The following is a 15,481-nucleotide window of genomic DNA, read 5'->3' on the forward strand; positions in this document are numbered from 1 at the left end:
GCCACAGTGAATCAGTAGAAAGAAGGATAAGTGTGATTCTGCCCGACCTTCATTCAAGCATTTGAACGTAAACTGTGTTATAAACACTCAGCTTCCTGGGGCGCCTGGGTGGCTCAGTTGGTTAAGTATCCAAATTCGGCTCAGGTCACAATCTAACGGTTCGTGGGTTCCAGCCCCGTGTGGGGCTCTGTGCTGACGGCTAGCTCGGAGCCTGAAGCCTGATTCGGATTCTGTGTTTCCCTCTCTCTGCCCCTTGCCCGCTCATGCTCTGTCTCTCTCTCCCTCGAAAATAAATAAACACTGAACAAAATTAAAAAAAAAAAAATTTAAACACTCAGCTTCCTGAAAAGCTACTGCCAGACGTCTTTGGGGCTATCTGTTCCCTGATTATAATGCTGAGGCAAGCAGTGGGCACTTCTGGGGCACGGCCAGGGTGGGCACGCTCCCAAAGCAGTGTGGACCTGACATTCTTTTCCACCAACTCATAGGAACCACTTGGTCACCGACGGTGACAGAGCGACCAGGGTTCGGAAACAGAGTCGCCTAGCTTTCTGACCAGGCTGGAATCTAGACTATTACTACACATCCAGGTAGAAAAGTCCCGTCATCCCTACCCTTTGTCTTTCAAGTCTGAAACCACAAGCAGCAATGCTTTCAAGTCTGAAACCACAAGCAGCAATGCCTGCACCCTCAGCACCATCTGAAGCTCTCCCCGCCACCCCAATGTCTCCGTGCGCATGCAGTCTGTGTTTGCCAGCTTGGGGAGGTCTGGTAGAAAGGAGTCTCTCTTCAGGCTTGCTAGTAAACGGAACTGAGAACAGAGGCACACGTGTCACCACTATAAGCTTCATTTTATTAGTGTTTGGCCAGTGAGTCTGCCTTGAGTATAGAAGGAGACGCAGACAGATAACAAGGACGGAAAACTGGTAGATCGTCTGGTTTAGAGCTGCCATTTCGGGAAGAAAACTGCTCAACAAGAGTGGCCCCATACTTACTTCTCTAGTCACAACTTACACTGCCCCCGTTTTAACAAAGGATCAAGAAAGCTAGATGTCAGAAGTGAAATGGCATCTCTAGAGGTAAGGAGCCTTGGTGATTTCTTGCTTTATAATTATTTTTCAATTACAATACGACGACCAACTCCTAAGGGCTGAAGTTCCCACTGAAGTGGTACATAACATTTCATTACTCCTAGAAACCATAGGAATGTTCCAGGGAAACAGATCATCATTTAGTGAGGTGGAGTCTAGCCAAAACCCCAGGCTAACTTCCAGATGCCTGCAGACGAGCTAAAATCCTTTTAAAGGGCTTAGGCTCTCCAGACACTGGTTTTGCGTCTTTTCTGGGAACTGGGAGTTTTTACGGGAGAGTAGTTAACTGTTGGAAGAAAACCTTGGGATCCTGCATGGAAGGCCCCCCAGGGATGGGTGGCAAGTCCAATAAGCAAGATTTCATCTTTTGTAGCTCCTGGATCTCGTCGTTCCAAGGGCCAAAGTGCACCATCAGCACCTCTTCTGCCTTCCGTATTGTGTTCAGCGCCTCTGGTATTGCAAACCTGAACAGCGGTAGGTAAAAGGAGTGAATCCACCCATTCAACCAACCAAACATTCATTAATCAAGGGTCTGCTCGCACCCTGTGAAGAATACAAAGTTACAGAAGATCGATGTGTCCTTAAGGATCTTACAGTCCAGAAGGGTTGGTGACTTTCATGAACACACATGGCAAGGCAGAGATCGAAAACAAAGTTATAAGAAAAAGCATAAAGAGTCCAAGGTCCTGAGAAACGGGCAAATCTCAAAGTGTTAATCTGGTGTTTCTGTCATGGTTTACTCAGGAGCCTTCGTCTGCAGGTAACCAAGTCCATCCCTGACCTGCCTCTGCGGCCCTGCTCTCTCTCTCTCTCTCTCTGACCAAATGGGCAACCTCTGTGTCTTGGGTATCAGGTCCACAAACCATTCATCATCTTAGGATCACGCTTCAAACCCCGCCTCAGCCAGTGTTCACTGATGGCAACGTACAGTGCAGCGCCCAGTGCCCAGTGCAGCCTTTATCAAGGCTGGAAGTCAGTATTCCATCGAGAAATAGGCTCTCCCAGTGACCTCCGGTAGATGACATCAACACTACTGTTCCCTCCGTTATACTCCAAAGCAGGGTTTCTCAACATTGACACTACTGACATTTTGGACCGGATAATTCTTAGCTGTGGTAACAGCATCTCTGGTCTCTACCCTGGATCATGAGAACCAACTGTCTCCAGACATTGTCACATATCTCCTGGGGACAAAATTACTCCTGGCTGAGAACAGCTGATTTAAGAGGCACAGGATAGAGGGGAGGAAGAGCTCCTGGCTTTGAAGTTGCGAGAATGAGGGCAGCGAGGGAGGCGTGAGGAACCCGAGGACTGAGAAGAGCGGCCGAGTGTGGGTGGTGGGGCCGTTTGGCAACTTCTCCTTAGGAATCTGCTGTCAGAGCTAAAAGCCTTCCCCGTATCTCTCAGAAGGAGGTTCTAAAGCTTCAAGTTTGTCAGCAAAACAGAAGGAAAAGATCTCTCCTAAAGGGGAAATGAAGGAGTTTCAACATGCTTAAAAGCACCACAAAAAAAAAGGGAAAGCACAGAAGAGCCTAGTAAGTAAGAGACAGGGGGTGGCCTGGAAAGTGTCAGGAAACAAGAGAAAGACTTACCCGTTGAAAAAGAGTTGGGCCAGTTTGAAGAGCTCATGGCCCATTTCAACACTGGACGGGCCGTGCTGGACCTCAACCACTTGGAGACTCTTCTGTAGATGGGCAGCTGACTTTTGCCAGTCCCCTGCAAAGAAACCAAAATCTCGTTCCAGGAGAGAGCCACAGGAGACTGTGGATGAACGTTTTCAGGGTGGGGGAAGCTCAGGAGGAAGGAGAACAGCTTTCGCTGAAGGACTAAGAGGTAGGCTAGGGTCATGACCAAACACGCAGGGCACACCTGCTCCTCGGAGCAGAGAACGGAGGCACGTGTCGTACCTGAGGCAGCATAGGCCTGTGCCAGGCCGTCCTCCATTTGTCCCACCAGACTGTGCTCTCCCGACAGGAAGCTCTTGGCATCACGCCGGCACCCTGACAGCAGCTGAATGGCTCGCTCTATCAGTGCAGAGGAAAGTGGCCTCGTTACCACACAAACCCAGTACTAGAAATGGAGCCCAGCTCTTAAATCCCACGTCGGCTGGGCTGAATGTGGAAACTCCACTCTGTCTCCTTGGGTTGTGACCCACCCACAACATTTGTTCCAGGAAAGCTGTTGTTCTCTTGAGTTTTCTCTTTTAATGGAAACAGGTGCTGGGTGAGGCCTCTTCCCATTTACTCTGCATTTCCAACTTCAGTTGCCTAGATTCCACTCATGATCATGTCGTCTCTCGACACTGAAATCTAGGTTAAAAGTCAGCCATCAGCCTTCACAAAGTATGGTAAATAAATTCCTATGATATTAAGTTCAAAGGCAGGGTTTGCAAGGGTGATGTGGAAATTCCACAACGTCTCTCTTGAGAAAGCGGGACACTCCCACCCATTGGACACATGCTCCACTGCTCTCTACAAGGGGTGAGGCTCTGAGGAGAGCGCAGAATCTCAGGTCATTAGGCCCTGGAATTAAAAATAAATCCACTGAACCTCTGGATATGCACAGAGATCATGGGTGTCAGAGAGAACCCTATAGTCATCATGGGGTACTTTAACTTAGCTCTCTGATGCACAGGAAAACAACAGCTTAAATCACCTGGCCCTTTTCAAGGACACCACACGAATTCAGCTGGTTGGGGTCTGGTCTCATTGGCCTGCATAGCCATCTTGTGGCTGGCATGGGGATAATTAAATGTACTTCCATCATCGCTGAGTATCCCTGAGACCAAGGTGATCTCAGAATGAATAAAAAGGAAGGGGCTGGAGGACCAAAGCAGGGAGCCAGTCTCACCTGGTTTACCATTTCTGAGAAGCTTCTGGGCCATCCCAACCTGCTGCTGAAGGTCCTGTAACCGGGAGACGAGGTGACCCCTGCTGACGGATTCCGTACAGGACGTGCTGCCACAAGTCAGTACGTAGTCTCCCTGCGGAAGTTGGGTTTGTCTTTATTCCCGTGCCGGAGCTGCTTAGCAACACTGCATGTGCCTCACACGGTAGGGTCGCTCCACAGCTTCTGACCAGACGGGGCAAAGAGACGCCAGCGATAATACACCATGATCGAAGCTGGACTCGAGTTCGTGTGACAGCAGTGACTCTAATGAAAGCAGTGGCTGATCCCATCCTGAGATTTAATTCCTGGAACCCAAATTAAACTGGTACGGTTCACGGTTTCTTTCCATCTCTATTATACTCCTTTCTTGTCTCTCTTTGGGGTCAGAACTTTGGATGACAGACATATTTTCGGTGATTATGAAAATCTCTCAGAGTACAGAGTTGTTGGGGGCGTCTGGGTGGCTCATCGGTTAAGCATCCAACTCTTGATCTCAGCAGAGGTCTTGATCACAGAGCTGTGAGTTCAAGCCCCATGTGGGGCTCAGTGCTGGGCATGAAGCCAATGTTTTCAAAAAAGGGGGTGCCTGAGTGGCTTAGTCAGTTGAACATCTGACTCTTGTTTTTGGCTCAGGTCATGTTCCCAGGTCTCAGGGTCATGGGATGGATCAAGCCCTGCACTGGGCTCCATGATGAGTATGGAGGCTGCTTGGGATTCTCCCTCTCTCCCTCTGCCCCTCTACCTGATTCTCTCTCTTTTTCAAATTAAAAAAATAAAATAAAAAGAGTACAGAGTTGCTGAATTACTTTGTTGTGTACCTGAAATTAATGTGACGTTGTGTGTCAACTATACTTCAATTTTAAAAAAGCAAAAGCCATAAAAAAGAGGTGCCAGGCAAGGCCTCCCTGCATTTGACCTTGAGTTTGTAACTTCAGCTTTCCAGCACAACCAGCTCTACCTTACACGTATGGTTCCCACAAGAATACTGTATCCTCTGGCAGTGGAGGAAATCTCTGAGGTGAACATTTGCTAGTTTTTAAATGCCAGTATCGGGGCCCCTGGGTGGCTCAGTCGGTTAACCGTCCGACTTCAGCTCAGGTCATGATCTCGCGGTTCATAAGTTCAAGCCTCGTGGCTGGCTCTGTGCTGGCAGCTAGGAGCCTAGAGCCTACTTCGGATTCTGTCTCCCTTTGTCTCTGCCATTCTTCCCCTGCTTGTGCTCTGTCTCTCTCTCTCAAAGATAAATATTAAAAAGTTTTTTTAAAAAAATTAAAAAACCTAAATGCCAGTATGTACACCTCATTTGGCAAGAGCACCGGGACTCCTCCTGAGGACCCTCTCCTGCCCTCCCACACTCAGGGCTAAGGGGGTGGGCATGTGGCTCCGATCCAGCCCATTCCTCTGGGCCAAAGGGCTGGAGGAAAAGTGTGTGACTCTGATTTTCCACCAGCCGCAGGTATCAGGCCAATGAAACGCAGCACAGTTCGGGCCCATGCTCCTGTTAGAGGAGCACGTGTCCTAGCCCCCGGGGCCAGGAGGACAGAGGCTGGAGCTGCTGGCAGCTATCTCGCCACCACCCCCGGAGGGAAGTGTGTCCAAGGATCGGGCTCACTGGGAAAGTGGAGCTGAGGGAGGGAGAGAGAGAAACTGGGTCTTGATGACATAATCTGAGCCCCGGATCCGGTTATCTGAAGTACTCCCGTCCAGGGCCCTTTGCGTGATTTACTTGAGCAAACACATTCCCAGTCTTTTTTCTACCCCCTTCCGTCTCCCTCACACCAGTTTAGGTGGGATTATCTGTTATTTGCAAGAGACAGATGACTAAATCCAACCTTTCCTGGGGTTCCACTGGAGGGTGACCAGTGTGCGGGGAAGAGGGGCTGAAGGGGAAGAGGCTGTTGCTGTCAGCCTTCCCCGGCCTCTCCTGAAGATTTATGCCTCTGGGCTGGAGGACCGACCTCCAGGAAAAGTAGAGGCGAGAAGGGCAAAGAGAGATTCACCTGCAGGAGCGCCCCGCAGTGCGTACAGCAGAATGCCTCCCACCGGGGCCCCGCGGCGGCCGAGTGCTCCTCATCCCGACAAGCGGGGCAGCTGCAGTCAAAGAAATACTGAGATCTCAGCTTCTGTCGCCTTTCAGCAGCACCCATCCTGCTCCGGTGAGGCCCTGCAGAGAGAGTGCACTGGGGCAATGTTTAAGGCAAGAGGGAGTCAAGCACTACTTAAAAAACTTCAGCTTAGGGGAGTCTGGGTGGCTCAGTCGGTTAAGCATCTGATTCTTGGTCTCGACTCAGGTCATGATTTCATGGGTTTGTGAGTTCGAGCCCCACATTGGGCTCTGCACTGACTGCAGCACGGAGCCTGCTTGGGATTCTGTCTCTCCCTCTCCCTGCCCCTTTCCTGCTTGTACTCTCTCTTGTTCTCTCAAAATAAATGAATAAACTTTAAAATAAAAAAAAAAGTTAAAAAAACCCCAACTTCAGCTCAGCAGACCGTCTGGTCAGTCATTCACCCTGTGACAAGTGCCTTTTACTCAAACACTTGTGGAACTAGATATAGAAATAAGCTTCTGGAGCGCTTGGGTGGCTCAGACGGTTAAGCGTCTGACTTCGGCTCAGGCCATGATCTCACAGTTTGTGGGTTTGAGCCCTGCATCGGGCTCTGTGCTGACAGCTCGGAGTCTGGAGCCTGCTTTAGATTCTGTGTCTCCCTCTCTCTCTGCCCCACCCCCACTGGCTCTCTGTCTCTCAAAAATAAATAAATGTTAAACAAATTTTAATTTAAAAAAAAAAAGAAGAAAAGAAATAAGCTTCCAAGTTGGAAAGATGGAAAGGAAAAAAACCCAAAGCGTTATTCTGAGCCTATTTTTGGCAGAGGAAGTTCATGGGATTAAGCAGTGAGATATGTGATAGTTTAGACACAACAGGGCCAAGGAAGGAGGTCAGGAGGCCTTTTTTTCCTGGCTCACGCATACACCACCTTCACCTGTCCTCTGGTCTGCTCATTCTGACTCACCCTGTGCTTTCCCGCCAGAGCAGTGTGGACAGTGGGGAGGCAGGGTGGGCTCACCATAGCAGTGAAGAATCTCTTCGCCTCTTCTAATCTGCTGTGATGCCCGAACGGTGGCGACGGTGCTGACGAAGGACACGCTGGTGTTGGGGCTGCAGGAATGGTTCAGGAGGCTGACGACAGGGAAGAGGCCCGTGGCAAGGCGGACCTGCCTGCTGTTGGTCACGCTGTTTTCTTCAGATCCTGAAAGTGCAGAGGGAAAAAGGGAAAACGTGTCAGGACATTAGTCTTGGCCTCACCATCGCTTCCTCAGAAGATGAGCTGGGCAAGCGGGCCTGACGCCCCGTGGGAGTCACAGCCCCGCAGCTGGATCCTATACCCATCAGACGGGATGTGACTCACGCACAGCAAACTCTTGTCCTCAGGAAGCAAAGCAAACGAGCACATGAAAAGTCCACCGAATCCTGGAACCCAGCCGCCACGTCTCAGTACCAGAAAATCCAAAGATTAGAACTTAGTTAAAAAAAAAAAAAAGGATAAAAAAGGAATTATCAGCTGGGAGCCTTGTGGGTGGACGGTTTCATAATGTTCACCAGGACACAGAAGCCAGAGAGCCTGCTGAGGTGATTTCCGTAAGACTTTTACCGTCGAAGCCACTTTTGTTTAACTGGTCCCTGGTTAGTTAATAGAACAAATCTCTTGGTTACTATCCCAAACCACACAGGCTGATAATATATTTTAAAAAATCATATTCCTTACGCTTACCTGTTCATTCTGCCCTCTGTCCCAACTTGATGGGAAATCAGTCACTAAAAACAAAACAAAACAAAAAAAAACCCCTCTCTGGAAAAGCTCTAATTCAAGACAGTCACAAGTCGCAAACGATCTCTCCTTGGAAACACAATTAGCCAGCAATTTAACTACATGATTGAAAATTAGGAAGGAAGGAAAAGGCCTATAAGCGGTGAGGCTATTTCTGCACCAAAGCTCCCGACTGATATTCCTAGATGAGTGCTTTCTGCTCTCCTGCGGTCCTATTTGCTCTTATTTTAGCCACAGTTACAGCTGCCTTAGTTATTCAGCTTCTCGGCCCACAGTGGCCCAGAAACAGAGAACTAATAAAAGGCAGGTTTTCTGACAACGGCAAAAAAGACAGGTGACAGACAGGAGAGGGAAGCAGGAGACTTATATAAGAATAACAGCCCGAGGGCAAACAAAAACACTAGTACCGTTCAAGTTTTACTACCAGAGCAACACTTCCCTTAACCAGACGTTTCTAGACTGACGGCACACCTGCATGGGTTTTGTAATAGCCACGGACAGCTCGGGATTAGGCGTGCACAAGACAGGGAACCCTGGGCCTCCAGAAAGGTTAGACTGTGTTCAGTGGCCTTGATGTAAGCATGAGGAAATCGTATTTCCAACAAAACTGGCTGAAATATGAACGATCCTGGTACTTCAAGGGAAACCTTCGGTTTTCTGGAAAGCTGAAAAGCCACCAGCTACTTGTGTCACTGTGTATGCCAGGAATCCCAACACACCAGTCACCGAAGAAATGAAGTAGTAGAGGTGCAAATGTAGTGAATAAAGAAAATATCATGAACCATCATGTGAAAACGTTCTAGAAAGGAAAATGTTAAATATAGGGATAATGTGGTCTCTTTGCAGACAATCCTATTATCTGTTGCTATGGAGGTAGAGAATAGAACAAGTAAATAAAATTCGCGGGGAATCCAAATGACTCAATTTTAGTCACCAGTTCTACAAATTGTATTGAAATCTTTCATCAGAGCTTGTCTTCAGTATTTAGCAGATTTTAGTTTCTCCTCCTTTTCCCCCTGGCCAATGCTTACCTTCTGGTCTACGTGCTAATGAGCAGCAAAAATGCTAAAGGGTAGGCAGCAGGAAGGAGCAGTACAGGGCATGAACAGTTTGTCGTCTGAATAATCAGCCTCTGCATAATTAAAAGTTGACTTGCATTCCCAACTACTGATAACTGGCAGGCAGTATTAGCACAGTTGCTAAAATTTTCCCAGAAGAAATTATCACAATACGGTGAGTAATGGCAGCTTCGTGAATTATTTATAGATGATCCTCCAACATAAGTAAGTCCAGGAACTGAGTGGGGTGAATATTTATGTCAGAGTTGAGTCTGTCTCTAATTATTTCTAAAAATGAAGTATTGATTTAAAAAAATTATCCAATATTTTGCATTAGTCATCTGCTAGCAGAGATAATGGAAAGTGAGAATATATATGTACCTTATCAACCAAATTTAGTATGTGACATTTGTGCAGAAAACGAAAACAAACGAGGCAGTGATTCTTTTACCTATGGTACACTTGTACTTTAGTACTATCTCTAGTGCACTCACAATGGGGTTCAACTACAGAAAGAAAGACTTATTCAGAATACTTCCAGAATATACCTATGCTGGTAGGTATTTGTAACACAAGAAATTTGTGTGTATAACACACAAATAATCAAGGACCAAAACTGAAGGCGGTTTCCTCGGTTGCTGAAGAGTGAAAGCAAAGGGCAGTGAATTAATCTGAACCTGCATGGAACTCATTGAGCCTTGTGACGAATCCAGATACATCTCGAATCTGCCATTCCCACCGAGATAGAAACACACATATCAGGGTCTAGAATACCATCTGTGGCCAGCATGCCTTAAGATAAGCACCAACGAGAGGTTTCTGATGAACTTTGATTAAATAGGATTAATCCAAAGAAAATAACATACTTTTTTCATAGGTTTTGGTCAAAGTCTATCCTCGTTAACACTTTAATCCTCTGTGCTACAAATGAAAGAGCTGCTAATGAAATTCAACAAGAACACTAAACAGAGGTGTCAGAACCCCAAAGAAATAATAAAAAGGGATATAACAAGATTAGAAATATGAGCAGACTAAAAACAAGATCAGATTGGGTTCAAAAATGAAAGTGAACATCATTGTGGGCCAGTACAACTTTCCTGGAGGCCAAGTTCCCAATATGTATCAAGTGTCTTACAAATGTTCAGATGGTGCCCCTGGGGGGGCTCAGTCGGTTAAGTGTCTGACTCTTGATTTTGTCTCCGGTCTCCTCCGGCTCTGCGGCTCTGCGCTGACAGTGCTTCGGATGCCTCCTCACTCTCTGCCCCTCCCCCGCTTGCATTCGCTCTGTCTCTCAAAATAAATAAAAGCTTAAAAAAATGCCTATATTAAAAAAGTTCCCATTGTTTGAATTATTTCTGTTATTTAGAAAACTAATTAACATTACAAAAGGAATCCATGGTAGTCAGAAAGAAATTACAAAGTGGAAACTGTAGAGAAAATAAGCCATCTAAAGGCTATCAGGCAGAGATGTTTCCAAGTCCTATGCATTAAAGTTTTTGTGTCATTGGCCACATGTACACATAGCGATTTTTCAGTTACTTCTTTCCACTTAACATATCATGGCCATTGCTTTATACTCTAACCTAAAATCCATACTACATTTCAAACAAAGAAACAAAAAACCACCCAAAACCCAACAAAGCAACTTTGCCAATCTGATAGGGAAAAAATGGTATCCAGTTTTAATTATAAGAGAGATATGACCATGTTTAGTGCTACTTTGATAAAGTACTTGCTTATGTATGTTTTTTTAGCAGCTTTATTGAGATATAATTCATCTACCATAAAATTTACCTATTTTAAGTGTGCTAATTCAATAAATTTTAAATGGAAATTTAAAGAAGTTGTGGGGGGGGCACCTGGGTAGCTCAGTAGGTTAAGTGTCCGACTTTGGCTCAGGTCATGATCTCAAGGTTTGTGGGTTCAAGCCCCGTGTTGGCAGGCTCTGTGCTGAACGCTTGCTCAGAGCCTGGAGCCTGCTTCTGATTCTGTGTCTCCCTCTCTCTCTGCTCCTTCCCACTCACGCTCTGTCTCACTCTCTCTCTCAAAAATAAAAAAATGTAAAAAATTTTTTTAAAATAAAAAATAAAGAAATTGTGCAACCATTATCACAATCCAGTTTTACATTTTCACCACTCTGCATATTTAATTTATTTTTTATGTTTATTTTATTAAAAAATTTTTTTAAATGTTTTATTTATTTCTGAGAGAGAGAGAGAGAGAGAGAGAGAGAGAGGCAGATGAGCAGGGGAGGGTCAGAGAGAGAGGGAGACACAGAATTCGAAGCAGATTCCAGGCTTTGAGCGGTTAGCACAGACCCCACCCCGATGCAGGGCTCGAACCCACAAACCGCGAGATCATGACCTGAGCCGAAGTTGGACGCTCAACTGACACAGCCACCCAGGCGCCCCTATTTATTTTAAAAATGTTATTTATTTTTGAGAGAGAAAGGGAGTGCACATGCAAATAGGGGAGGGGCAGAGAGAGACAGAATTTCTAGCAGGCTCCTGTCAGTGCAGAGCCTGGCTCAGGGCTCAACCTCACGAACCGTGAAATCATGATCTGAGCTAAAACAGAGTCGGACGCTTAACTGACTGAGCCACTCAGGCGCCCCACCACTATGCATCATTTTAAAGACTGATTTTTAAAGATTTAAGATTTGCACAGTTGCTAAAATGGTCTCTCATTTTGTCATGCACATTTTAGTTTTGTTTATGTCCCCTCCCCCCGCCCCGGGCGTGATTTCCTGTTAAAATAACAACGATTTCATTTGCTTGTAATGCTGTGTGCCAGCAACTTTGCCCAGAGTTTCGCTGAACATATTTTCCTGGTCTTGCCCCGGATTACTCACATGACTGCATTCATCTGGCACATAGTCTTTCACCCTCAAGAAGGCTAGCCTGGGCTTGTTTACGCGGCCACCAAGGCCTCTTAATGCTTAGACTCCAAAGTCACATAATGTCACTTCTACTGCATTCCCTGCGTCAAAGTAAGTTAGAGGGCTGGCCCAGATTCAAGGGCACAGGAAACAGACTCTACTTCTTGATTGTTGAAAAAGCAGGATCAAGTGGCAAAGGCGCAAACATACAGGGATGGGCAAAGTTGTTGGGTCATCTTTGTAAACAGTCCTCCCCAGGGGCCTGGAGGTTCATCCAGTCGTCTCATTATTCATGTAAGAATACTGAGTGAGGGGCGCCTGGATGGCTTAGTCGGTTGAGCATCTGACTTTGGTCAGGTCATGATCTCAAGGTTCCTGTCTCTCTTTGTCTCTCCCCTGCTTGTGTTCTCTCTCTTTCAAAAGTAAATAAACATTAAAAAAAAAACAACAAAAGAATACTGGGTGAAATTTCTCTGACACTGGTGGTAGCAACATCTTTCTAGATATGTCTCCTGAGGCAAGGGAAACAAAAGCAAAAATAAACTACTGGGACTACATCAAAATAAAAGGCTTTTGCACAGCAAAAGAAGACAACCAACAAAACCAAAAGGCAACCCACTGAATGGCAGAAGATATCTGCAAAGGGCAGATCTGATAAGGGTTAGTATCCAAAATATATAAAGAACGGATATACCCCAAACACAAATAATCCAAGTAAAAAATAGGCAGAAGAATCAAGATTTCTTTAAAGAAGACATATGGAAGGCCAACAGACACAAGAAAGGATGCTCAACATCACTCGTCATCAGGGAAATGTTAATCAAACCTTACACCTGCCACAATGGCTAAAATAAAAAACTCAAGGAACACTCAAGGAGTGTTGGTGAGGTTGTGGAGGAAAAGGAATCCTCATGCACTGTTGAGGGAAATGCAAAGTAGTGCAGCCACTGTGCAAGACAGTTGGGAGGTTCCTCAAAAAGTTAAAAATAGAACTACCCTACGATCCAGTAATTGCACTACCCAAGGAATATGAAAGCACCAATTCGGGGGAGTCTGGGTGGCTCAGGTGGTTAAGTGTCGACTCCTGATCTCAGCTCAGGTTATGATCTCATGGTTCGTGGGATTGAGTCCCACATCAGGCTCTGCGCTGACATGAGGAGTCAGCTTGGGATTCTCTCTCTCTCCATCTTTCTACCCCTACCCCATTCTCTGTCTCTCAAAATAAATTAATAAACTTTTTAAAAGAGTTTTAAAAAGTTTTTTAAAAAAAGAAAACACTAAATCGAAGGGATATATGCACCCCTATGTTTACTGCAACGTTATTTACAATAGCCAAACTACGGAAGCAGCCCAAGTGTCTATCGATAGATGAATGAATGATAAAGAAGTGTATATATATATGTGTATGCGTGTGTGTATATATATATATATATACACACGCATACACATATATACACAATGTGTATATATACGTATATATACACATATACACAATGTGTGTGTATATATATATATATATACACATATATATACACACAATGGAATATTATTCAGCCATAAAAAAGAATGATATCTTGCCATTTCCAACAATATAGATGGAGCTAGAGAGTGTAATGCTAAGCGAAATAAGCCAGTCAGAGAAAGACAAATGTATGATTTCAGTCAGATGTGGAATTTAAGAAACAGAACAAGTGAGGGGCGCCTGGGCAGTTAAGCATTCAACTCTTGGTTTTGGCTAAGGTTTGTGGGTTTGAGCCCCACATTGGGCTCCTTGCTGTCAGTGCAGAGTCTGCTCGGGATGCTCTCTCTCTTCCTCTCTCTCCAGCCCTCCCCTGCTTGTACTCCCTCTCAAAATAAACTTTTAAAAAAAGATGAAAAAAAAAAGCAAAAGAAACAAACCAAATGAACAAAGAAAAAAAGAGACAAACCAAGATACCAACTGTTAACTATACAGAACTGATGGTTACCAGAGGGGAGGTGGGGGGTGGATGGGGGAAACGGGATGGGGATTAGGGTGCACTTGTCTTTATGGGCACTGAGTAAGGTATACACTCGTTGAATCACTCTGGGGTACACTTGAGACAAATACAGCACTGTATGCTAACTACACAGGAATTAAAAACAAAGGCTGAGACACAGAGAGGTTACATGACTTAAGTTCATATGGAGAGTTAGCAGTTAGAAGCAGTGGAATAAATGGAAACTCAGGTCTGTTGCCTCCAGTCCCGTAGTTTCATCCCTCAAGGACCTCTTCCACCTACAGTCTCTATCTTCTTTATTGGTTACAGTGTTTTTGATACTTGGTATTTAGGATAAACCTAGCTATCTTTTAATTATCAAAACTGGATATCAGATGCTTTAAAAAGCTCCTCTCACCCCAAGACCGTATAAGTGTTCACTTTCCTTTTCTGAGATAGTTTATGGTTTAATGTTTTACTATTTAAACTTAATGGTTTGGAGAAAGAATTTAATACTTTTAGGGGGGCTATCATATCAGTACCACAGTGTCTTTAATTACTGTAGCTTAATGCTGATATGAAATCTGATGGTATGTCTGTCTGTCTGTGTGTACGTATGTACTATTCCTTGTAAGAGTTCACCTTTTTATCAAATAGGTTGCAGAGAGGTTTAGTCAATAAAGACCGACTACCACATCATCATCAGACTCCTCTTTTTCCTTTTTAAAAAAATGCTTATTTATTTTTGAGAGAAAGAGAGAGGGAATGAGCAGGGGAGGGACGGGGATGGGGACGAAGGATCTGAACCTGAGCCGAAGTCAGACACTTAACACTTAGCTGAGCCACCCAGGTGCCCCCAGTCTCCTGTGACTCTTCCTTCTTTGCTTCCACCTCCTGCTTCTCGAATGGGGAGCACTGGTGGCCAGGTAGGACCTCCTGCAGCTACAACGCCAGCGTCTGGGGCGGGTCCATCAGCCGTACTTCTCAAAGGACAAGTGCACCCTCCGCTTTAATGGGGGCGTGGACATCAGCCCCCCTGAGCACCACCAGGCCGTCCAGGCTGAGGGCCGGGAAATGCAGGCAGCTCAGAGACCGAGGTCCCCGGCAGGCGAGTGCAGAGCGGGCACCGCAGGATGCAGCGCGGTGCTCTGGCTGCAGGAAGGGAGGGCCTCACCCCAGTGCCACCCTCGCTTGCTCACGACAGAGGAAAAGGGTTCAGTACTCTTACAAAAAGGCCATTCTCACCACTTATTCAAGATGAGCTTCAGAATCACTGTCAAATTCCGGGAAAAATCCAATTGTAATTTGGTGTGCAATTGCATTACACTGATTTGGGAAATGTGGGGGAACTGCCATTTTTAGTTTTCAGTCTTTCCACCTAGGAATATGGCCTGTCTCTGAATTGACACAATCCCTCCAAATTAAAATATCATTGCGTTTCTGGAAGAAAGCCTACTCGGTCTTAGAGTAGTATTCCTTCAATAAACTGCTGGATGTGATACGGTGGTGGTTTTTTTCAGGGTTCCAACAGCTATACTCACAAGTGTGACTAGTCTATAGTTTTTATTCTTGGCTTTGTAAAATGAGTGGGAAAGGGTTACAGATTTCCCCATGCCCTGGAACACTTCTAGTGCATAGAAATGATCTGTTCCTTGAAAGATAGTTTGTTTGCTTTCTTTATTTAAAAAAATGGGGTCAGGGGTGACTGGCTGGCTCAGTAGGCTGAGTATTCCACTCTTGATTTTGGCTCAGGTCATGATCCCAGTGGGGTGGGATCTA

The 15,481-nt window shown here is 45.6% G+C and overlaps 1 protein-coding gene across 1 annotated transcript in view; it reads right to left on the minus strand.

Annotated features, from left to right (window-relative positions):
- Positions 1-830: 830 nt before the first annotated feature.
- SMYD4 (SET and MYND domain containing 4) overlaps positions 831-15,481 on the minus strand; it is a 43,220-nt gene continuing 28,569 nt past the window's right edge. Inside the window, exons 6-11 of the mRNA XM_039254184.1 lie at positions 7,047-7,229; positions 5,981-6,144; positions 3,942-4,074; positions 2,999-3,115; positions 2,684-2,807; positions 831-1,555 (exon numbers count right to left, since the gene is read on the minus strand). Of these exons, the coding sequence (XP_039110115.1) occupies positions 1,360-1,555; positions 2,684-2,807; positions 2,999-3,115; positions 3,942-4,074; positions 5,981-6,144; positions 7,047-7,229 (917 nt within the window). The 3' untranslated portion in view covers positions 831-1,359. The remainder of the gene's footprint in view (positions 1,556-2,683; positions 2,808-2,998; positions 3,116-3,941; positions 4,075-5,980; positions 6,145-7,046; positions 7,230-15,481) is intronic.

The sequence above is a fragment of the Hyaena hyaena genome, unplaced genomic scaffold (assembly GCF_003009895.1).
Source record: "Hyaena hyaena isolate Hyena2069 unplaced genomic scaffold, ASM300989v1 scaffold_10, whole genome shotgun sequence".
Classification (NCBI taxonomy): domain Eukaryota; kingdom Metazoa; phylum Chordata; class Mammalia; order Carnivora; family Hyaenidae; genus Hyaena; species Hyaena hyaena.